Source organism: Pelobates fuscus, chromosome 8 (genome assembly GCF_036172605.1).
Source record: "Pelobates fuscus isolate aPelFus1 chromosome 8, aPelFus1.pri, whole genome shotgun sequence".
Classification (NCBI taxonomy): Eukaryota; Metazoa; Chordata; class Amphibia; order Anura; family Pelobatidae; genus Pelobates; species Pelobates fuscus.
In genome coordinates, this window is record NC_086324.1 from 179,037,974 (window position 1) to 179,063,147 (window position 25,174).

The 25,174-nt window shown below is 48.3% G+C and overlaps 1 protein-coding gene across 1 annotated transcript; it reads right to left on the reverse strand.

The window, feature by feature from the left end:
• Positions 1-247: 247 nt before the first annotated feature.
• On the reverse strand, positions 248-25,174 carry QPRT (quinolinate phosphoribosyltransferase). The gene is made up of 5 exons (XM_063430954.1): positions 25,079-25,174; positions 21,091-21,385; positions 11,912-12,186; positions 4,199-4,330; positions 248-558 (listed from the first exon to the last, which is right to left on the reverse strand). The coding sequence occupies exons 2-5, from the start codon at positions 21,374-21,376 to the stop codon at positions 331-333; spliced, it is 921 nt and encodes a 306-aa protein (XP_063287024.1). The 5' UTR covers positions 21,377-21,385; positions 25,079-25,174; the 3' UTR covers positions 248-330.

Genomic DNA, 25,174 nt, shown 5'->3' on the forward strand with positions numbered 1-25,174 from the left:
ATTTTCTGTTGCCTTCAGTAGTGCAACTTTTAAATAATCCCATTTCTCTTGGACTCCATTTAAATTGCTCCAGTATGATAATGACTCCTTTACACATATTCTAATTTTAGAAAAGTCTGTTTTTCTAAAGTCTAAACTTTTGTTTTTGTGTGACTCAGTCATTGTATACAATCACTACTTCTGAAACGCTGTAGGCTTGTTCCATAGAGACAGACTATTCCTGCAGCTGGTAATGAGTAAAGTGGAGCAGACATTGCATGCATTTATTCCTGGGTTTACAGATATACAATATATAGCCTGGGAACAGACAGACAGTCTATAGGGAAGTGCTCACTCAGGTACGGGCGCCATGGTGGTCACAGGTCGAGTCTGCAAGCCTTTGGCAAGTTTGAGAGAGAAGTCAACACTTGGGGGGCCCTGAGTGAGACATCCCATGGAGATCATGTCAATATGAGGTCCAAGGAATTGCAGAAGGTTGTGAGGGGAAACACCCCCTGAGGCTTCCACCACCACATCTGGATGTCTTGTCTTTAACGCAAGAGCAGCTTCATGGAGTGACTGCAAGAGACAGAGAGACAATGTGAGAGAGACAGAGAGACAATGTGAGAGAGACAGAGAGACAATGTGAGAGAGACAGAGAGACAATGTGAGAGAGACAGAGAGACAATGTGAGAGAGACAGAGAGACAATGTGAGAGAGACAGAGAGATGGTGAGAGCGACAGAGAGATATGTTGAGAGACAGGGCCGGATTAACATAGGGGCTGATGAAGCTGCAGCTCCAGGTTCATGCCAATGGAATAGGCTCATTGTTATTTTTATTACTCTGCACATGCTCGTGCTTAAGTATGGAAACTAAAGAGGGATGTAGGAGAACAAAACCAGTGTGGACTGGCTGACAATGAAATTGGTTAAGGTAAAGCTCTCTAACTCTGTGGCATGTTCCCTTTACACAAACCTAGAGCCTACCTGCTAGTAAGAAGGTAAGGAGAGTGCCCTGGAGGCTATGTAATATCCCACTACACACCACACATTACAGTGTGTACTGGGATATTACTGAGCCCCCAGAAAGCCCCCAGAAAGCGTGGAGCGAGCGCATCATTAGACACATTTATGTCAAGCTCAGTGTGCTGTCTGCTCAGTGTGCTCTTAGTTGGTCATCCCGCAAGATTGGCAGGCCGCCTGATGTGCATTCACGCCAGGCTAACCATCTAATTCTTTGTGTACACATGCCCCCTTTTTGGGCATGTTTGTCCATTTGGGCAGTTCTGGTTACATTATTCTGGTCAATGACCCACCGTTTACCCTGCCCAACCGAAATCCAGCTTCACCAGACACTGCTGTTAGAGGGTATGTATTTACTTGAAAGAGGAAAGCGAGAGATTATCATATGGTATGTGTTTTCTTATAGCTATATCCTGAGTTTCCCTCCAGCACCACCTCCTCCAGATACATGACACTTGGGAGGTATAACCTCTGCCAGATACATGACACTTGGGAGGTATAACCTCTGCCAGATACATGACACTTGGGAGGTATAACCTCCGCCAGATACATGACGTTTGGGAGGTATAACCTCACCAGATACATGACGTTTGGGAGGTATAACCTCACCAGATACATGACGTTTGGGAGGTATAACCTCCACCAAATACATGACATTTGGGAGGTATAACCTCCATGAGATACATGACGCTTAGGGGGTATGACCTCCACCAGATACATGATACTTGGTAAGGTATAACCTCCACCAGATACATGACACTTGGGAGGTATAACCTCCACCAGATCCATGACACTTGGTAAGGTATAACCTCCACGAGATACATGATGCTTGACGGGTATAACCTCCACCAGATACATGACACTTGAGGGGGTATAAACTTCGCCAGATGCATGACACTTGGTAAGGTATAACCTCCACCAGATACATGACACTTGGGAGATATAACCTCCACCAGATACATGACGCTTGGGAGGTATAACCTCCACCAGATACATGACACTTGGGGGGTATAACCTCCACCAGATACATGACACTTGGGAGGTATAACCTCCACCAGATACATGACACTTGGGAGGTATAACCTCCACCAGATACATGACACTTGGGAGGTATAACCTCCACCAGATACATGACACTTGGGAGGTATAACCTCCACCAGATACATGACACTTGGGAGGTATAACTGGTTTAGTGTTTTCTGTCGATAAGATTCTGTAATAAGGACCAACAAAATTGTAAGCACCAGGCCCAATGTGCTCTTAATCTGGCCCTGGTGAGAGTGACAGAGAGAGAAAGTGGGAGTGACAGAGAGACTATGAGAGCGACAGAGAGAGATGGTGAGAGAGAGAGCGACAGAGAGAGAGAGCGACAGAGAGAGAGAGCGACAGAGAGAGAGAGCGACAGAGAGAGAGAGCGACAGAGTGAGACAGTGAGAGCGACAGAGAGAGACGGTGAGAGCGACAGAGAGAGACGGTGAGAGCGACAGAGAGAGACGGTGAGAGCGACAGAGAGAGACGGTGAGAGCGACAGAGAGAGACGGTGAGAGCGACAGAGAGAGACGGTGAGAGCGACAGAGAGAAACGGTGAGAGCGACAGAGAGAGACGGTGAGAGCGACAGAGAGAGACGGTGAGAGCGACAGAGAGCGACAGAGAGAGACGGTGAGAGCGACAGAGAGAGACGGTGAGAGCGACAGAGAGAGACGGTGAGAGCGACAGAGAGAGACGGTGAGAGCGACAGAGAGAGACGGTGAGAGCGACAGAGAGAGACGGTGAGAGCGACAGAGAGAGACGGTGAGAGCGACAGAGAGAGACGGTGAGAGCGACAGAGAGAGACAGAGAGAGACGGTGAGAGTGACAGAGAGAGTTTTACAATCAGACTGAATGCTGCCGGCTGAATTTCAGCCAATCCAGACTCGGAGAAATCAACTCTGGGCCCAGATTTAAAAAGAATATAGTTACAAATAGTTAAAAGTCCTTGGCAGCATGACTGTTAATTATGTGGCAGATGGTCAGCGATTGCTAGCCAGCTACTACATGGAAACATATATATATATATATATATATATCTTACTATGACTGAGGTTTTGTACCCCGATCTGCTATATGACATGTTTGCTTACCAAGTAAACTAGCAACTGTGCTACCATCACTGCCCAGTCACTAGGAAAGACCCCTTCTCCAAGTTATTTGGTGGGGGATATTTACATTTTAAGGGGGGTGTCCCCTCCCCTGGCCCTCACCCATTCCTCACTCTAAATAATTATAGAGTGACATGCCCATCCCGGGTGGCTTGGGGTCTCAATCCATTATCCATCCACTAAAATAAATTCCCTACCCTGTTCCCTTCACCTAATATTGAGAAGCAGGCGAAAAACCTAAAACCTGTAAAAGATGATACCTTAAAAGTCCATTAGTCTTCTTTCTTCTCATTTCTCTGTACTTCAGCCCAAAAATGGCTAAATAAAAATTCATAATTCCCAAGATCATTAATTAAAATATAAAAAACACCTGATAGCAAAAAAAAAAATTATGGCGCAAAAATAAAAACCGCATCGGAACAAAAAATATTAGCAAACCAACCAATCAGAACGCTCTGACAGCCAAGTCTCGAGAGCTGTGAGAGTGTTCTGTTAGAGTACTCTGATTGGTTGGTATACCAGCCAACCAATCAGAGCGCTCCTTGTCATATTACAATGCATGGGAAATTGTCTCTGCTTTGTGATAGCAGTCATGGCGTGGGACACCTATAAAAGGGCTTTCCCCGCTATCAGCGCTTATTCTGCGGTGAGCCCTTCATGGGTGAAGATACATTATTGTTTGTTCCAGCTGTTTTTTAGGGGTTTTTTTGCAACAAGGCCCGTTTTATTTGAATTAGTAATGTTGGAAATTATGGATTTTTGGGGACTGTAGAAGAAGAATAAGAAGAAAGAAGACTTCTGATGATATATATAAAAAAATATTAATTCAGTTTTAGATTTTATTGCCCACTCCTGGGGGGGTAAAGGGAGGGGGGGGTAGGGACTTTATTTTAGGAGATGGATAGGGAATTGGGGACCCCAAGCCACCCACGGGGCACAAAGGCATGTCCACCCCCACCTTATAATTAATTATGACCCCACACGCGAATATGACTCAAATGTTTTAGAGGAAGATGAAGGCTGTGGGTACAATTACAGGGAAAATCCATAGAGTACCTCAGGGAACAGATTGTCCAACATAACAATGTCAGCTCCGGCTGCTGCAGCTTCAAATGCTTCCTCCAGAGAGCGACACTCAATCTCCACCTTCAGTGTGTGACCAATGAGAGAGCGCACGCCCGCCACAGCCTAAAAGACATAGTCCAAAGATAACATTTCTTGAGAAAGCCTAAAAGAGAGGGATAAATAGACTGTCTAAAACAATGAGTGATGTGCTGCTTCCATTCAGACTAATATGTTTAAACAGGGAGAAATCTAGACAGAGACATGGACAAAAACAGGGTTTAAATACCATTGCATTGATTAGCAATGTGGAAAACGTGCCTATGCCACAAGCTCCTGGAGGAGCATGCTAGCTAGCCTCCTGCCCAAAGACTGTGGACTGTATACGAAGACAGCATTGGAGAGTTAACCAGGCCTCCCCAAGAGCCTTGGCTACCCTGGTTTGGTACCTTCCCTCTCCCGAATTCACCTGAATGCTCACTCCCTGGCGGTCGTTCCGACATAGAATGCTACAAACTGACTTCAGTGGTATTTAGTCGTGATCGCTATGGAACCCTTTTTCGGCTATATGACTTTGCGGTTCCCGGTCATCTTTACCTGGTGGAATGTCCACCTTGTCGACTTGCCAGACAGGGCCGGCGCGTCCATAAGGCGGCACAGGCGGCCGCCTTAGGGCGCCAGAGGAGGGGGGCGCAAAAATCCGAATCCCCTGCCTCTGGCTCCGCCCCTGCCTCTGGCTCCGCCCCTGCCTCTGGCTGTGACCCTGCCTCTGGCTCCGCCCCTGCCTCTGGCTCCGCCCCTGCCTCTGGCTCCGCCCCTGCCTCTGGCTCCGCCCCTGCCTCTGGCTCCGCCCCTGCCCCTGGCTCCGCCCCTGCCCCTGGCTCCGCCCCTGCCTCTGGCTGGAGACTCGGATTTGTAATCTCCCCTCTCTCCCTGCAGCCAGCACACAGCAGGAGCCTGGCAGTGAAGTCAGCCGTCCTCCTCTGATGATGTCAGAAGGGGGCGGGACTTCTACTGCTCCCAGACTCCCCAGCGGTCCTGACTGCAGCTCCAGCTTCCAGCCTCCAGTGCAGCCTGTCCCAGCCGACCACCAGGGATAAGGTTCTCCCTCCCCGGCCCAAGGTAAGCCTCTGGGAGGGGGAGGGGGAGGGGGAGGGGGTGGGGGTGGGGGAAGAACTTGTAGCATTTTTTTTTTTTTTTTTTTTAAATCAAAACGTTTTTTTTTTCAGCCCCTGCCCCCACCATACTCCCCCCTGCCCCCACCATACTCCCCCTGCCCCCACCATACTCCCCCCTGCCCCCACCATACTCCCCCCTGCCCCCACCATACTCCCCCCTGCCCCCACCATACTCCCCCTGCCCCCACCATACTCCCCCCTGCCCCCACCATACTCCCCCCTGCCCCCACCATACTCCCCCTGCCCCCACCATACTCCCCCTGCCCCCCACCATACTCCCCCTGCCCCCCACCATACTATCCCTGCCCCCACTGTACTGCCCCTGCCCCCACTGTACTGCCCCTGCCCCCACTGTACTGCCCCTGCCCCCACTATACTCCCCCTGCCCCACTATACTCCCCCTGCCCCCACCATACGGCCCCTGCCCCCACCATACGGCCCCTGCCCCCACCATACGGCCCCTGCCCCCACCATACGGCCCCTGCCCCCACTATACTCCCCCTTCCCCCACTATACTCCCCCTGCCCCCACCATACTCCCCCTGCCCCCACCATACTATCCCTGCCCCCACCATACTATCCCTGCCCCCACCATACTATCCCTGCCCCCACCATACGGCCCCTGCCCCCACTATACGGCCCCTGCCCCACTATACTCCCCTGCCACCTCTATAGCCCCTGCCCCCACTATACTCCCCTGCCACCTCTATAGCCCCCTGCCCCACCATACTACCCCTGCCCCCTTTACAGCCCCTCTATAGCCCCTGCCCCACCATAGTTCCTCTGCCCCCTCTACTGCCCCATGTGCCCCTCTACAGCACTTCTATTTCCCTCTATAGACACTGCCCCCTTTACAGCCCCTGCCCCCACTATACTCCCCCTGCCCCCAATATACTCCCCCTGCCCCCACTATACTCCCCCTGCCCCCACTATACTCCCCCTGCCCCCACTATACTCCCCCTGCCCCCACTATACTCCCCCTGCCCCTACTATACTCCCCCTGCCCCCACCATACTACCCCTGCCCCACCATACTCCCACCTGCCCCACCATACTCCCCCCTGCCCCCACCATACTCCCCCCTGCCCCCACCATACTCCCCCCTGCACCCACCATACTCCCCCCTGCCCCCTCTATAGCCCCTGCCCCCACCATACTACCCCTGCCACCTCTATAGCCCCTGCCCCATCATACTACCCCTGCCCCCTTTACAGCCCCTCAATAGTCCCTGCCCCCTCTACTGCCCCATGTGCCCCTCTACAGCACTTCTATTTCCCTCTACAGCCCCTGCCCCCTGCCTCTGCCCCCCTTTCACACGCCTCTACTGCCCCTGTCTCCCCCCTCTACTTCCTCTACCCGCCTCAACAGCCCCTGTCCCCCTCTCTACTTCCCATTTACCCCCTACCATACTGTCCCTGTGACACCACTTTATTGCCTCAGTGTCCCTCGTTACAGCCTGTGCCCACACCATACTGCCCCTGTGTCCCCCCTCTACTGCCCATTTCCAACCACATTGCCCCTTTGCTCCCACCACAGCCCCTATACTCCCTTCTACAGCCTCTAACTCCCTTACTTCACATCCCTTCCACTCCCTTTTACCCCATAGCTCCAGTACAGCCCCTATTCCCTTACTACAGTCCTTACCCCCACTACAGCCCCTCTCCCCCAAATTGCTGCCCATATCCCCCACACTACAGCCCCTGTTCCCACTTGCAGCCATCAACCTACTTCAGTCCCTAACCCCCTACTACAGCCCCAATTCCCCACTACATTTCCTAAGCCCCCAATTACAGCCCCTAACTCTCAACTACAGCCCCTGTCCCCCTACTACAGCCCTTAACTCCTTAATTAGAGCCCCTATTACCCCACTAAAACTCACTACCACCTCCCCCCCCACCCAAGATTAGGTTCTGGATCTGCCCCTGCTCTGTATACCTGTCTGCATGTCTCTGTATGACTGTCTGTCTGTGTCTGTATGTCTCTATATGACTGTGTCCGTGTGTTTCTGAATGTCCCTGTATGCCTGTATGTCGCTGTATGACTGTATCCATATGTCTCTGTATGCCTTGTTCTGTATATCTTTGTGTGACTGTCTGTGTATATATGTCTCTGTATGCATTGTTCGTTATGTCTCTGTATGCCTGCATCTTCATGTCTCTGTATGTCTCTGTTTGTATAACTGTGTTTTTATTTATCTATATGCCAGTGTCTGCATGTCTGTGTGTGTGTGTGTGTCTGTATGACTGTATGTCTGTGTACCTGTATGTGTTGATTGTATGACTGTGTGCCTGTATGGCTGTGTTTGTTTGATTGTGTGCCTGCATATTTCTGTGACTATGTGCCTGTATGTGTGTGTAGCTATATATCTATGTCTATATGGCTTGGGAGGGAAAAGTTACACAAAGGAGCCTGAGGGGAAGAGGGACACACAAAAAACAGGCTGAGGGGAGAGACCCACAGAAAAGGGCTGTGGGAAAGAAAGACACACACACAAAGGGGCTGGGGGGGGGGGGGGAAAGGAGATACACATGGGGGTTGTAAGAGACATACAAGGGGGTGTAAGACACACTAAAGGGGGGTACAATACACTACATGGGGATTTCAAAAGGCTGGATATGAGACACCGCTAAAGATACATCTTATTTGTGTGTGGGGGCGGCAAAATTCATCTTCGCCTGTGTAGCCAAAAATCCTTGCACCGGCCCTGTTGCCAGGTGAGCGCTTTTTGGAGGGAAAGTGCCTAAGACTGTGGGGAACAATCACACCCTGAGAACCAGGAGGAGCTACCTTTATTTAGTTCACAGGAGCCAATGACAGTTGACCAGCAATAGCACTAATCGCTCTGGAACTATTTTGGACATGGACCACGTGTGCGGCCGGTCAGAATTTTACCTGCCTGGCAATCTAACTACACTGCATGGATCTGAGCGCTACTTGGATAATTTGGGCACTCAGATTAGAACTATCTGGGGATATAGGACATGTGGGGGTGCTTTACTGTATTAAGTATATATTTATTTATTTTTTTGTGTTATACCCTTTGTGTCCTTGAGATAATTCGTTTACAGGCTTTCAACTCAATTAACTCCCAGACACAGATGCCTGGGTGGGGTTATGTGGAATACAATGGAGACCCCATTGTGGCGGAACCCGCCTCGCCACTGGACATTGGAAAGGCCTGGCTGCCCGCCTCCTACCTGCTGACTATGGCCCCGGGTAAATTTGTACTTTTGAATGCAATATTTGGGCATGTGGTATTGTATATTGCTGCTACTGGCCCTTTAAGGGCCATCCGTGGACATATTATGACTTTTAGGAACAATGCCCCTTTAAGACTGTAGCAGATTGTATTCAGGCTGTCTTAAATATTATGTATGTTATTATATGTTCGGTAAATTGTATATGTGTATGCAGCATTCGTCTGATTGTTCGGAAGAATCACTCCATTCATTATATTGAGTGAAACTACCGAACAACCAGACCACCCAGGAATAAAAGTGTGCCTCCAATTACTGTTTGCAACAATGTTGCAAACGGGTAATTGGCCATTTATGTAATGTGTTCTTCGTCCTCTGGGTGGCCGCCATTCGGGAAACAAACACGTGGCGGCGGCCATCTTAAACTCCCGAACAGCGGTGCTTTGCCGTCGAGTGTCTGGAACTAAAATCGGACACTCGACTAGGCAAACACCGCTGAGACCTCCAGACTTCCAGCAATTTGTGTAGAAACTATCGAACGGCCTGCAGTTCGGTAGAAAGAACCCCACGAACAAGGGGATTCATTCGAATCCTCCCCAGGCAATTCGTGTGTTTTCATTCCCTTTTCTGTGACCGACTGCAGAGCCAAAATACATGTAACTATTTTCGGATACTTTTGCCATGCGGTTGGTCAAAACTTTAACCCTCCATAATTTCCGAACCCCTGGTCCGATCTGGGTGATTTTTGGATATGTGTCTCACCCAGATTTAAAGGGGTAACCCTATGTTTAGGGGTACATCCAGAAACCCAGGGAATTTGTGTCTGGAATAATGGGATTATGTGTCACACTAAGAGGAGGAGATGTGTGGGAGGTAACTGGTACATCATTGGCTGTGGTACTAATTGTTGTGGATCCCTCCTTGCATGGGAGAATGTCTTAAAAGGAGGTTGTGTGAATAAATCTGGAGTTCCTGCTTAACCCTCAAAGTGAAGTGTCGTCTCATTATTGGGGGAGGATTTATTGTATGCTGTTCCAGTTTGACTGCAAGGAGTACAAACCTTTTTGCATGGTTTGTCCTATTCGGCTGTATACAGCATTCAAATGCTTGAGATAATTTTATATGTTTCTCCGGTTCGGTGGTTGTGGTGTCTGCTGCAGTGCTTGGAGTCCTCAGGAAGCCCTAGGAGCATCCTTCAACGGAGGTATCCAGTCGGGGTGCCCGTCGATCCGTTACACCCATGCTGGGCAGATGTGTGTAAATTTTGTGTGGCTCGCCTGAATAAAGCAGTTCCTTTTCACCCTTCACTCAGTTTTGACTAGTGTTTGGGTGGACCGGCTATACAGCTATACTCTCCGCAGGAGAGCATAATCATTTAGAGCTGCATCCAGGACCCTGTTCAAGGGTGGGAAGCTACGGAGAGACCCCAAGCAAGCGGAGGTGGCTAGAGGCTGAGGCACTACTGGTTTACCGGCGATAAATAGGAAGTGTGCTTGACGGGAGCTCCATCAAAAGCAACACTTTAAATTACCTCATGATTATATCAAACAGGTGAACATAATACAAATTCATATCCGCAATGTCTGTTTGCCTCCCAGGGTAATGACCGTTTTCATTTACGCCGCTTGTTTTGGGAAAGAGCTTTACGTGTGACGTCATCATGTCATGTGACTTGGTTTTGGCGTGTGGCAGCGGCTGTTACCTAGGGAGGTGAATAGACATTGCAGGCATAAATCTTTATTAGTATGTTTTGATACAGTCTTGAGGTAAATAAAAGTGTTGCTAATCAGTATAATGGTATCTAAACGCTGCTGTTGTCCATGTGTGCTGTGGCTTATTCTTACTTTTTTACATAGGGTGACGGACCGCCTGGCACTCCGACCGAGTACCTCCGTCAATCGATGCTCCTAGTGCTTTCTGAGGACTCCGAGCACTCCACCCGACACCATCAGCACTGCAGACCCCACTTCCAGTGATACAGCTGCGCCGGGGTCTCGCCGTCCTTCACCCACCCTGGACCCAAGGCCAGGATCCAGCTTCCAGTGGGTAGACCTCTCCTACTCCAGAGAGCGTAGCAGGAATAAGCTCTTACAAGAGCTTATACTCAAGGGAGTATTGTGATTATAGCAATCCCCAAGAGTGTAGTTATCCCATCCCCCAAACATGAGCCAAGACTTCATGAAAGGGTAAAGCAGGTCTGTTTAATAGAAGCCAGCACTCACAATTTATACAATTCCTCAGGCCAGAGGCACACCCCCTGGACCTGATGGTACACAGGCACAGAAAGAACACAAACCAATAAGAACAATGTAGTAATGATTGACACTCCCCCATACAGCACACAAGCCCTCCCCTCTGCCTGGGATATAATTAAAGTAGCTAATACAATAACCTAATTATTCACAGGCAGAAAAACACACATTTTCCCCAAAGTCCAGAAAACACCCCAAAACATAAGATTAAATATTACATTCCCTGATAGCCCTGATCTGGGTGAGCAACATATCCAAAAATCATCCAGATCAGAGCAGGGGTTCAAAAGTTCCATGGAAGCCTCTTTTTGACCGACCGCACGCATGATTTCATGCCCAAAACAGTTCCAGAGAATTTGGCTGTGCGGCTGGTCTATTTCCCATGTTAAGTTCAGTTCAAATAGACGAACGGCAACCGTTCGTGCAAACCCGTCAATGTTAAAGTGCCATTCGAATTGCCAAACGGCATTCGACCCCAGTCGAAGAGTTGAAGTCCAGAGAAGGAACGGTTTCAGCGGTGTTAGTGCCGTCGCGTGTCCGATTTGAGTTCCATGAGCTTGACGACAAAACACAGCTGAACTTGTTCGACTGAACTAAAATGGCCGCCGCCACGTGTTCGTTTGGCGAATGGCGGCCACTTTGGCACTTCGGCTGTATCCGAAGTGCCACTTCAAAGTTGTAGAACTGCTCCAATACAATTTTAAAGGGGCAGAAAGAGTATTTTAGAATCCAATAAGCCCAAATAGAGCTTCTAAAGGGCAATACATCCCAGGGGCCATAGTCACAGGGCAAGGGGCTGGCAAGCAGGCCTCTCCAAGTACAAGTGGCGAGGTTACTTTCGCCACACATAGTATTGGTGAGGACTTGGGACAACCTCCAGAGTATGGAGCACCTCGACTCCAACGCTATTATTTTCTCTACTGGTTATTTTGATAAGAAAAGTCCCATACAGTGAATATTGATTTATACAATTGGTCAGACAGACTGACCTACTTCGGCCAATGGACCTTAAAGCTCAGTTTTTGGGTGATGCTCTGGTGCGAAGCCACAATTGTGAACAAGAGTGGTGGCTCTATTCTTACCTCAGTGATTCCACCCATTGCCCATACGTGATTGTCCTTTAGCATGAGCAGGTCACTAGTTCCATATCGATGAGTCCCAGCTCCACCCACCAGCAAGGCATACTTCTCAGGCAGACGGAAGCCAGGTGTAGTCTTCCTGGTCCCCGTTACTTGTCCAGACCATCCTGCACCTTTTGCGCTCTGTGTCACTTTCCTGGCCAGGGTGGCTACTCCACTCACACGAGATAAAACATTGAGAGCTGGACGCTCAGCTAGGAGAATGTCATTGATCCGACCTGGGAAAAAGAGAAGTAGAAGACATTTATTCACTGATCAGATACAGTGACTGATCTAGTGGAAAAGGCAGCACGGCAAATGCCCTCCTTGGGAATCCAGGTGTATTTATGTTGGTAGGCAGAGTCAAACACCTGGCATTATAGCATGCACACAGAGAAAACAGATTCTCTTCATAGAATTTAAATAGTCAGGTACCACAAAAAAAAATACAAAAAGTTTATTCTTGAAAATTATATTGTCTTCCAGTCATGGGATAAATATTCCCGGGACCATGATGGGAACCTTCAAATGTCTTTATGAAGAAAGACAACCAATTCTTCTCTCCCAAAAAATAGGTCATTAAGCTCATAACCTGCAATTTGTGTAAGTTCACTACAATAGGCAAACAAAACATAAACTAAAACAAGTAAATAATAATGAATCACTGAGAGCAATATGTCGGACATTTTGTGGAACGCACAGGAGGACACGTATCAGATTTTCAGTGGGAAGAAGACGCCAGGGGTCTGTATTTTTATTTTGAAATAATATTTTAATTCAATATACTGATAATACTACCTTCATATTAGGCTACTTAATACCAATTTGGATGATAACAGGAGATCAGTGCATGAAAAATGGGCCACAAACAACCCAGAACTCAACTGGTATTTACCAGGGCCGCAAACAAACCAGTACTAACCTAGGATTCACCAGGGCCATGAACAAACCAGAACTAACTAATATTCACCAGGGCCACAAACAAGCCAGAACTAACCAAGTATTCAACAGGGCCACAAACAAACTAGAATTAACCTAGTATTCATCAGGGTCAAACTGGGCAGGAACACACTCATTCTGCAGGGACACAACCAAAGCAGGACTAACCCAGTATTAACTGGGGTGATAACTGAACCAGGACAAACTTAGTATTAACCAAGGCCACAACCAAACCAGGACTAACCAAGTATTAACCAATGCCACAAGTGTACTGGGACTTACCCAGTATTAACCAGGCCACAACCGAAAAGGGACTAAGCCAGTATTAAATGGGTCACAACTAGAGTTGAGCGAACCTGAACTGAAAAGTTCGGGTTCGTACCGAACATTAAGTTTTTTGGACCCCGGACCCAAACACATCACTGTATGTTCGGGTTGGAGTTTGGCAATTTAATGATGCATTTTGAATGGCTGCAGGGCAGCCAATCAACAAGCGTTTGACTTGTGTGCCCTTAGAAGCCATCACAGCCATGCCTACTAATGGCATGGCTATGATTGGCCAGTGCAGCATGTGACCCAGCCTCTATAGAAGCTGGTCACGCGAGTAGGGGCGTGTATATCAAACAGTGAGCAGCCTGTGTCCCACGCTGTGTAAAATGACACAGAGCACTCTGATTGGTTAGCTTGAAATCCACCAATCAGAGTGCTCTGTGTCATTTTACACAGCGTGGAAAATTTCTATGGAATTTTCCCACGCTGTGTAAAATGACACATAGCACTCTGATCGGGTCCCCATTGACTTCAATTGGGTTCGGGGTCAAGTTCGGACTTTTTTTGTCTGCTCAATTCTAGTCACAACCGAACTAAGTCTAACCCAGTATTAAGCAAAGTCACAACCAAATCGGGACTTATCCAGCATTAACCAGGGCCACAACCGAACCAGGATTAACCCTTTAATAACCAAGGCCATAACCGAACCAGGACTAACCCAGTATTATCCAAAGTCACAACCAAATCGGGACTTATCCAGCATTAACCAAACCAAGAATAACCTTTTATTAACCAAGGCCATAATCGAACCAGGACTAACCCAGTATTAACCGGGGGCCACAGCCAACCCAGGAATAACGCAGTATTAATCAAGGTCAAATCCAAACTAGGACTAACCAAGTATTAATCAAGGTCAAATCCAAACTAGGACTAACCAAGTATTCACCAGTGCTTCAGACAAACCGGTACTAACCCAGTGTTTTAATTTCTTAGACAAAAACAGGAGCAAAGATGCTACTGGTCTCAGTGTAAACGAAGCCCTGAGATCAGGTACATCACCTGGATATATATATATATATATATATATATATATATATATATATATATATATATATATATATATATTTGTGTACGGCACATTCCGAGGACGTAAGGAAAACAGGGTTTAAAATAAGTAGTTCCTTAATAGCAAGTCAGTTGAGGTGTGCCGAAACTGACGTAAGGTTAGGCCTGTAAAAGAGGGCCCACCTAGGAAAATGATAAAATTGAGGGTGCGGTGGGAGGGGCACTTCCGAGATCGTCGAAGACAGGTAAGCAGGGGCTTACTGGGTTTAAATAGGGAAATTAAGTGCCTCCCACAATTACAGGCCAAGCCTTCTATTTGTGTACGGCACATTCCGAGGACGTAAGGAAAACAGGGTTTAAAATAAGTAGTTCCTTAATAGCAAGTCAGTTGAGGTGTGCCGAAACTGACGTAAGGTTAGGCCTGTAAAAGAGGGCAAAAATAATAACCATTAAAACAAAATGCGTTTATTAAGCGGTACATCATTTAGTCATATCACAGAAAGCCAGCCTTATCTCTTTCTCTGGATTGGGAATGTATCTGTTGTATGCGGATGATTTCCACCTCCCCATGTTTTTAATTATGTGTGTCGGTACATGATTACCTGAGGCAGCTGTGGCTGCTCCAATGCGAAAAGAATGGCCCGAGAATGAACGTGGGTTTTGTCCCAAACGGAGTAAAAGGGTGCGTATGTAAAGCATGAAAACTTTTGTGGTCAGGGGTTTCCCTAGAATAGCTAGAAGTGGGCTATCAGGAGCGGAATTAGCTTGGGCTGCTACTAGCTTATCCAACACACGAACGGGACACCATTTGGTTGAAGTGGGATAAAAGTTAATTTCCACTGGTGGGCCTGATTGGCTTGTTTTGGTACGGGTAACGGACAGAGTGTAGTGATCTAGACTTTTAATTAAGTGTTTCTTTAGGAGGCACGAGCTGAAATCAGAAGCTCTCTCTACGGTGAATTCTTTGGGTCTCAAGAAACCGTAAAAGGCTAGATAAGCCGCTGATTTGACAACGAGGTTTGTGATATGTTCGAAAGGGGACGTGTCGAGTATATCGGACAAATTCTTAAACAGCTTACTATCTATGGGAAGGCGTTTAGTGGGTATGTGTACTGACAAGTTATGAATGCCTTTGAGGACACTTTTAAGAGGGTAGGAAGATAGGAAAGGAGACTTGTTGGGAAAGGAGGTTAACATGTAGTGTTGGATACCCGTTAAGTAGAGTTTGATTGTGTTGTAAGCTAGATTAAGAGAAAAGTGGCAAAAAGTTGTGAAAGCAACCATGGTTTCAACAGAAAAAACATTTATTACACAGTAATTACGAATGAAACACATAAACAGTTCATATGCTCTGTAATAGGCTTTCCTCGTGTTAAGGGATAGACCCGCCTGAGCAAGCGTGCCGCTTAGTTGTAGGAGAGAGCTTAATGCATTACCAGGTCTTCGAATTTTGGAGGTACCCTGGGTTGCTGGGAAGCTGTAGGATGTAGTCTGAAGAACTCCTGTAAATTGAAGCGTGACAGAGCATCAGCGGCAGCATTTTGTATACCTGGGACGTGAACACAGGATATGCAGAACTGGAGATTAGCTGCTAGCCAAGTGAGTCTCCTGACTAGGTTCATGATCGTGAGGGACTGAGAGCGGCCCTTGTTGATGATGTTACAGGTAGCTAAGTTGTCACAAAAACACCTGACTGACTGCCCCCTCCACTCTACCCCCCACGTGTAAGCTGCTGCTACAATAGGGTAGATCTCAAAAAGAGAGGAGGTGGTACTGAAACTCTCGAGTGACATGGTTTCGACCGGCCAGGAGTCGTATAGCCACTCGTCTCCAAATATGGCCGCATATCCTAAGGTACCTGAAGCGTCAGTCCAGAGTACTGGGGAATCGTCGGAAACGGGGGGAACAAACAGAGACCTGCCATTCCACGAGGAAAGGAACAGCTGCCACATTCTCAGGTCAGCTGTAGCTGACTCGTCTAGGGTTGTAGTGGAGTCATCGTCAGGGAGACCGTGCAAAAGTGAAAGGATGCTGGAAATGAAAGACCTACCCTGTGGAATTATTCTCATGGCAAAATTAAGTGAGCCTAAAAGTGACTGTAGCTGTTTCCTGGTGCAAGTGCCTAGTGACATGCAGGTGCTAATGTAAGACAGAATTCGGTCTACTTTCTCCTGGGGCAGGCTGGCGTGCATGGTGACAGAATTGAGTGTAATCCCCAGAAAAGTAATTTCGGTTTTGGGACCTTCAGTTTTGTCCTGGGCTACGGGGACACCTAAATCTTTGAAGAGCGTGAGCAAGTGATGAAGGCTGCGTGGAGTGCAGTGGTGAGGTTCTATGGTGAGGAAGTCATCTAAATAATGTATGACAACTGGGCATCTGCAGAAGTTAAGGAGAAGCTATGTCAAGGTTTCGGCGAACAGGTCGAATAACTTGGGGCTACTTTTGGAGCCGAAAGTAAGCCTGGTAGCGAAATAGTAGTTGTCTAGCCACTTAACTCCGTGCAGATGCCAGAGTGATTGATGAATGGGAAGTAACTTAAAGGCGTTAGTAATATCTGACTTACTTAACCAGGCTGCCTTCCCGGAGTTAATAATCGCCTGAATGGCATCATCGATTCTAGCGTACTGAAGAGAAAAATCTTCTGAGGGGATTAGTGCATTCAGGCTAGGTGTGGGGGAGGCGTGTGGTGCAGAAAAATCAATAATAAGTCTCTTTTTGTTGTTAAACTTCCCAGTGGCGATACCTAGAGGGTTAGTTCTCCATGAGGAGAAAGGAGGAGTAGTGAAAGGGCCTATCATGAAGCCGTTATCCACCTCTTTCTGTAAGAGTACTTGTAGGGTGTCGGGGTCTGTGAGAGCTGACTGAAGATTGGGGCACTCCAAGATGCCTGAGGGGAGAGAGACAAAGCCTGTGTGAAACCCGTGAGTGAACCCTGACGTGAGAAATTCCACCAGATGTAAAGAAGGATGATTAGCCAGGTAACGTTGCAAACTTGGAATGTTTATTGGAGTAGAAGCCTTTTTAGGGTACAATTTGTTAGGGCACATCGTCTTGGCATGTGCCCTGAAACAAAGCGAGCACACATGCAGCAGCCTACAAGCACTGTAACTACAACCCCCAGCATTAAAATTATTGCAGACCTGAGCTTTGCCCAAGAACACTATTGGCCTGCCTAATTTGTCTCTAATCTCCTTCTGGTTGGAAGTTGATTGAAAATCGGAGTTGGCGTTACTGGTAGAGGGGATAGCTACATTTTCAGGACAGAAATTAATGGAGTGAGCTGCAGACGAGCAAATGGCACAGGAAGGGGTTTTGAGACCTGCAAAATGCATAAGAAACAACTCTGTATCTAGCTGACCCCAGTCCGTGACTGTATTATACTGGGACAATGAAGCGGCCGACCTAGAGGAGAACGACTTGTGATAGTCGTAAAAGGCAAAGCCCCCGTACTTATAAGCCAGCTCTATCACCTTGTGTAGGTACAAATCTAGCTCCTCTCTGCGGAGGGGAAAAGCAGTACAGATAACATCTCTGCATAGGCCAAATGCCAAGACAAACTCAGGGATGTTAAGTTTCCTATTCAACCTAGGGTCCCTGGCCCTCATCACTACTGATAGGTCCTCAAACGTGTATGCCCTGTTTTCTACCACGTCTTGAGCCGCTATCAGTAGCGAGGCCAAGTTAACATCCTTTCCCTCTATGATGTCACGTCTGAGAGACTGCGGTATTAGGTGAATAGGATTAATAACGTTAGTAACTTTCCTAGCCGGTGGAGGGTCACTGTTACCTCCTAGGGCGGGCGTGGGTTGGACAACCGGCCCGGGAATCTCGGGGACTGAAGGAACGTTATTAGCTTCCAGGTTATCCAATCTGTTATTGATGGTGGCAACTGAGGACACTAGGGAGGCCATCATGGCGTGTAATTCAGCCAGGCTATTAAGTACATTAACCTGTGAACTAGGGCCAGGCCTTTCGTTATCCTCAGTAGAGTTCAATAAACGAAAAAGTTCATTCTTCCTAGCTGAAGCCGGATAAGGGATATTCCTTTTTTTTAAGTTCAGCGGTAATCTTAGGGATAGTCCAGGAGCGATAGCTGGAAGCTGGACTTGGAGGGGTTGGTTGCGTTCTCTGCGTGCCCGACCTGAGCGGGGTGCTGGTAACCGACAGATTGTCTTCTAACACCGAAGCGTTGGACATTCTAAGGGGGCAGAGAGGGCGAGTTTAGTACTGAAAAATAAATAGCTGGAGGGACCCCACTTACTAGGCTAGTGCCCATAGGCGAAATTGTATTAGCTTAGCTTTCGTTGGTGGCAGATGAGGCCCTAACTACTTGCCAAGTGGCTATGAGAGGCACTAACTATGATTTGGCGCGTGGGGCCTTGGAGCCACTGAGGTGGGTGGCGGGGAGTTGGCCTCTCGGTGACATGAAAAAGAAGCAATACGATTGGCCGTGACTGGTGAGGCCCTAACTAATTTTTGAAGCAAGGCTATAGCTATGCGTTGGGACGAGTGGCCTGAACCTCCGAACGTAAGGGCTGACCTATGCCTTGCGGGACCTCTAAACTTATAGGCAAAGAGGCCTATGGGAACATACCTAAGTTGGCGGGAGAATTACAACTAGTCCTCGAACCCCCCCCCCCAGGACACACCAATAACATACCTGCAGAGGAAGGAAACTTTATTTGACCTAATAAAGTATAATCCTGAAGGGAACCAACGGAACTAAAGGAAAAGAAACGTGACCTATTTATGAAACGTACTATTTAACTACAACATACACACAAATGAACTGGGTGACACCGAGGCCTACCTCTTTAACAAAGCTGCGAATACGTATACCCGCGAAGGGCCACTTGCGAGAAGTGTCAGTATTAGTAAGAACTACAACAAAAACAGGACAGGAACAGCCATTTAACACAATGGAACAACATACCCCCTATTTACTCTGCTTAGCTATTTATGACTTTAAGGGGACCATATAACCTACTTTAAACACAGAAGTTTAGAATACTGGGCACTACTACAACCCGCCTAAACCCCCTTCATATAAAACGCAACTACTAAATCATAGCTTAAAACGTAAACAATATCCAGAATACGGAACAGAATGAAGATATTGCACCCACTGAACGAAAACGTATGGCAACCCGGTGCGGCTGAACGAGACTACGAGGTGTAAGTGTAACTGAACGTGTTACACTGACCGAGAAAATGCAGGAGCGGATTGAATGCGAGCCCGTGAGCGACAGGGCTAAACTTACGATTTTGATGCCGTCCGTGTAAGGCAAAAGCGGTATACTCACGAATACAGCCGCAGGGCGTTTGAACCGGGCTACCGGCGGGCGGGAAAACTGACGTCACGGATCTGTAAACCGGAAGTACACTGAAGCACTTCCGAGATCGTCGAAGACAGGTAAGCAGGGGCTTACTGGGTTTAAATAGGGAAATTAAGTGCTTCCCACAATTACAGGCCAAGCCTTCTATATATATATATATATATATATATATATATATATATATATATATATATATATATATATATATATATATATATAGCAATGTAGAATCAGGGTAACAATGTACTGGCTAATATATCGAAAAATAATATCTAAATAGTGAGACCATAAAGTGAAAAATAAAGTATATACAAGTGTAACTAATGCAACTATGCAACCAGGATATGAGCCAGGTAAGGGTAACTCAGATTTATGTATAGGGATGTGATCCAAGGTACTAAAAGATATATCTTTATTGAAAAACTGACTTAAAAGAAAAATATCAATCCCAATGTATTACCCCTATCCCTGGCATATCAAGGACACTCCTCGTAGTGACACTGTACCCTATAAGGTGGAGTCTCAGAATTTGTACTCACAGGTTGAAAAAAATATATAGTTTGAGGAATCCAAAGTGTCTCTGTAGTAGTTATAATATAGTTACAGTGGACGACTGTCAGTCATTACAGCAAAATAATCTAAATAGGTCTAGAAAGGGTTACAGTGCTAGATTTCAGAGGAGAGATACTGTCAGACAGCCAGTGTGGAGAGTAGGTTATGTTAGATCAATGGGTCAGTTTCAAATAAACTGACAGAAGAATTTTATAAAGCCTCTCTCCCTGGTAATCTAGCTAGACAGGCATAGAAGCAGAAAGATTAGATAGAGAGTAACAAAGTCATGTTTAAAGTATGAGAGTGATTAAATCAACCAATGCCAAAAATACCAAATAAAAAGGGAAAACCGCCCGACGCGCGTTTCGGTGCTCTGTATAATGCACCTTCGTCAGGGGCCAACAGGAGAGGGATTAGGTATCTCTTAAATACTAATATGCGCCAAAGGCACTGAATACCCGTAGCCAATGGCGTCCAAGGGAATGTCGGTACTTGCTATTTCCAATTAGCTTGTAGGGTCCCCACCCACGTGGTATAGGCTGGGAGGTGCCAAGTACCTCCATCTGAAATCCACATTCTGAAGCACATCCCTCTTTGAGAGGTGGGCGGGTCTATCTGCTGTTTCAATAGAGTGAGCCTAAAGTGGGTGGATACCAGATTGAAAGGGGCTGTCTGTGGAGAGCCTGATAGTTTCTGCAGGAGTGATTGAAATCCGTGGGCGGGGTCCAAAATGTAGACCAGCCAATCAGCTCGAAGTGGGCGTGTCCAAAACGGACTGACATGCAGTCTTATGTATCTCCAATCCCATCACATGAAAGCAGCCGATCTACATTTACATATTATTATTATTATTATTGCCATTTATATAGCGCCAACAGATTCCGTAGCGCTTATATCCTTCTCTGTCCCTTTTCATTTCTTACCATAGCCTTCTGACAAAATAATTACAACAAAAGACATGTAATATGTAATATAGCTCACCCCTGACAGTTGCCACCTGTGTAACAGGCTCTAGCCATTCCCCTTCTTTGTGTTTCCAACTCACAGAGCACCCAGCTTCTTCACAAACTGCTTGAAAGAATGGGCTTCCCGCTAACACCCCAGCAGATTTACACAGTAACACCGCCTCTTCCTGTAAGTCACCTCTTCCATGAGAAGCTGCCCACCCAGCCACATCCAGCCATGGAGCATCTTCTGCCAGCCAATCACGGGCCAGCTGCTGGAGGCGAGGGAGGGGTAGGAGAAGAACAAGATCCTCAGAGGCCATCCTAAGTCACTACAAAAATGAGTTAAAACACTAACTTTATACACACTATTCACATTTAGACATCGTGCACCAAACCCTATAGAGTCAGAGATGAAACTCCCAGCACACACCTCTTCCACAGCACCCAACCCCCCACAGCACCCAAACTCCCCCACATCTCTTCCACAGCAACCAAACTCCCCCACACCTCTTCCACAGCACCTAAACTCTCCCCCAGAGATCTTCCACAGCACCAAACCCCCCACAGCACCCAAACTCCCCCACACCAACCAAACTCTCCCCCAGAGGTCTTCCACAGCACTCAACCCCCCACAGCACCCAAACTCCCCCACACCTCCTCCACAGCAACCAAACTCCCCCACACCTCTTCCACAGCACCCAAACTCCCCCACACCTCTGCCACAGCACCCAAACTTCCCCACACCTCTGCCACAGCACCCAAACTTCCCCACACCTCTGCCACAGCACCCAAACTTCCCCACACCTCTGCCACAGCACCCAAACTTCCCCACACCTCTTCCACAGCACCCAAACGTCTTCCCCACACGTCTTCCACAGCACCCAAACGTCTTCCACAGCACCCAAACTTCCCCACACGTCTTCCACAGCACCCAAACTTCCCCACACGTCTTCCACAGCACCCAAACTTCCCCACACGTCTTCCACAGCACCCAAACTTCCCCACACGTCTTCCACAGCACCCAAACTTCCCCACACGTCTTCCACAGCACCCAAACTTCCCCACACGTCTTCCACAGCACCCAAACTTCCCCACACGTCTTCCACAGCACCCAAACTTCCCCACACGTCTTCCACAGCACCCAAACTTCCCCACACGTCTTCCACAGCACCCAAACTTCCCCACACGTCTTCCACAGCACCCAAACTTCCCCACACGTCTTCCACAGCACCCAAACTTCCCCACACGTCTTCCACAGCACCCAAACTTCCCCACACGTCTTCCACAGCACCCAAACTTCCCCACACGTCTTCCACAGCACCCAAACTTCCCCACACGTCTTCCACAGCACCCAAACTTCCCCACACGTCTTCCACAGCACCCAAACTTCCCCACACGGTTTCAACAGCACCCAAACTTCCCCACACGGTTTCAACAGCACCCAAACTTCCCCACACGGTTTCAACAGCACCCAAACTTCCCCACACGGTTTCAACAGCACCCAAACTTCCCCACACGTCTTCCACAGCACCCAAACTTCCCCACACGTCTTCCACAGCACCCAAACTTCCCCACACGTCTTCCACAGCACCCAACCCCCCACATGACTTCCACACGACCCAAACTTCCCACACGACTTCCACACGACCCAAACTTCCCACACGTCTTCCACAGCACCCAAACTCCCCCACACGTCTTTCACAGCACCCAACCCCCCCCATGTCTTCCACAGCAACCAACCTCCCCCACACCTTTTACACAGCACCCAACCCCCGACCAACAATTCTTCCACAGCATCCAGAACTCTCCCGCACTTCTTCCACAACACCCACCTCACACACACACACATTTCTTCCACAGCATCCAACATCCACACCTCTTCCACAACACTCAAATTCCTCCACTCCTCTTACACAGGATCCAACTCCCCCACACCTTTTTCAGAGCGCCAAACCACCCACTCCTCTTCCATAGCATCTAACCTTCCAGCCACTCCTCTTCCACAGTACCCACCTCTTGCACCTTTTCCACACCACCCAACATTCCCCCACACCTCTTCCACATAACTTAAACTCATCCACCACCTCTTCAACCCTACCTGCCTTCTACACCTCTTCCAATGCTCCCAACCTCCCCCACCCCACCTCTTCCACAGCACCCAAATTCCCCCACCATTTCTTCCACAGCACCCACCACCCACATCTCTTCCACAGCACCCAATCCCCCCACCCATCTTCCACAGCAGCCACCCCACACCTCTTCCACAGCACCCACACCTATTCCACAGCACCCAACCTCTCCCCCAAACCTCTTTCACAGCACCCACAACACCCCACTCTCTCCCACAGCAACCAACCGCCCAAACGTCTTCCACAGCACCCAAACTTCCCCACACGTCTTCCACAGCACCCAAACTTCCCCACACGTCTTCCACAGCACCCAAACTTCCCCACACGTCTTCCACAGCACCCAAACTTCCCCACACGTCTTCCACAGCACCCAAACTTCCCCACACGTCTTCCACAGCACCCAACCCCCCACAGCACCCAACCCCCCACATGTCTTCCACAGCACCCAACCCCCCACATGACTTCCACACGACCCAAACTTCCCACACGACTTCCACACGACCCAAACTTCCCACACGTCTTCCACAGCACCCAAACTCCCCCACACGTCTTTCACAGCACCCAACCCCCCCCATGTCTTCCACAGCAACCAACCTCCCCCACACCTTTTACACAGCACCCAACCCCCGACCAACAATTCTTCCACAGCATCCAGAACTCTCCCGCACTTCTTCCACAACACCCACCTCACACACACACACATTTCTTCCACAGCATCCAACATCCACACCTCTTCCACAACACTCAAATTCCTCCACTCCTCTTACACAGGATCCAACTCCCCCACACCTTTTTCAGAGCGCCAAACCACCCACTCCTCTTCCATAGCATCTAACCTTCCAGCCACTCCTCTTCCACAGTACCCACCTCTTGCACCTTTTCCACACCACCCAACATTCCCCCACACCTCTTCCACATAACTTAAACTCATCCACCACCTCTTCAACCCTACCTGCCTTCTACACCTCTTCCAATGCTCCCAACCTCCCCCACCCCACCTCTTCCACAGCACCCAAATTCCCCCACCATTTCTTCCACAGCACCCACCACCCACATCTCTTCCACAGCACCCAATCCCCCCACCCATCTTCCACAGCAGCCACCCCACACCTCTTCCACAGCACCCACACCTATTCCACAGCACCCAACCTCTCCCCCAAACCTCTTTCACAGCACCCACAACACCCCACTCTCTCCCACAGCAACCAACCGCCCAAACGTCTTCCACAGCACCCAAACTTCCCCACACGTCTTCCACAGCACCCAAACTTCCCCACACGTCTTCCACAGCACCCAAACTTCCCCACACGTCTTCCACAGCACCCAAACTTCCCCACACGTCTTCCACAGCACCCAAACTTCCCCACACGTCTTCCACAGCACCCAACCCCCCACAGCACCCAACCCCCCACATGTCTTCCACAGCACCCAACCCCCCACATGTCTTCCACAGCACCCAACCCCCCACATGTCTTCCACAGCACCCAACCCCCCACATGTCTTCCACAGCACCCAACCCCCCACATGTCTTCCACAGCACCCAAGCCCCCACACGTCTTCCACACGACCCAAACTTCCCCACATGTCTTTCACAGCACCCAACCCCCCACATCTTCCACAGCACCCAAACCCCCACATTTCTTTCACAGCATTTAACCCCGCCACACCTCTACAACAGTACCAAACCCCCCCTCCCCCCAATATCTGCACCATCAGCTCACTTTTTACACAAATAGAGTAATTTACTAAAGTGCGAATTAGTGGGAATTCAAAGTGAATTTTAGGCCCACATAACGAGATGGAAACAGTTTAATTGGAGAATATATTTTAAATTCATCTATTTTGGTCTAAATTCACTTTGAAGTCCCAACAATTATCCTGTGTTTCTCTTACCTGTGAGCTGAATTACTGAACCTTTACAGCAAATACAAAACCTGAACAACAAATGGCAGCCATTTATATACAAACTGGGCGAGTGTTATCAGAAAG

Coding starts and splice junctions, on each gene's coding strand:
- QPRT (XM_063430954.1), bottom strand. CDS start 21,376: ATGGCCTCTGAGGATCTTGTTCTTCTCCTACCCCTCCCTCGCCTCCAG. Junction 4,331..11,911: donor CAATGGGTGGAATCACTGAG/GTAAGAATAGAG, acceptor TATGTCTTTTAG/GCTGTGGCGGGCGTGCGCTC. Junction 559..4,198: donor TGGACAATCTGTTCCCTGAG/GTACTCTATGGA, acceptor TGTCTCTTGCAG/TCACTCCATGAAGCTGCTCT.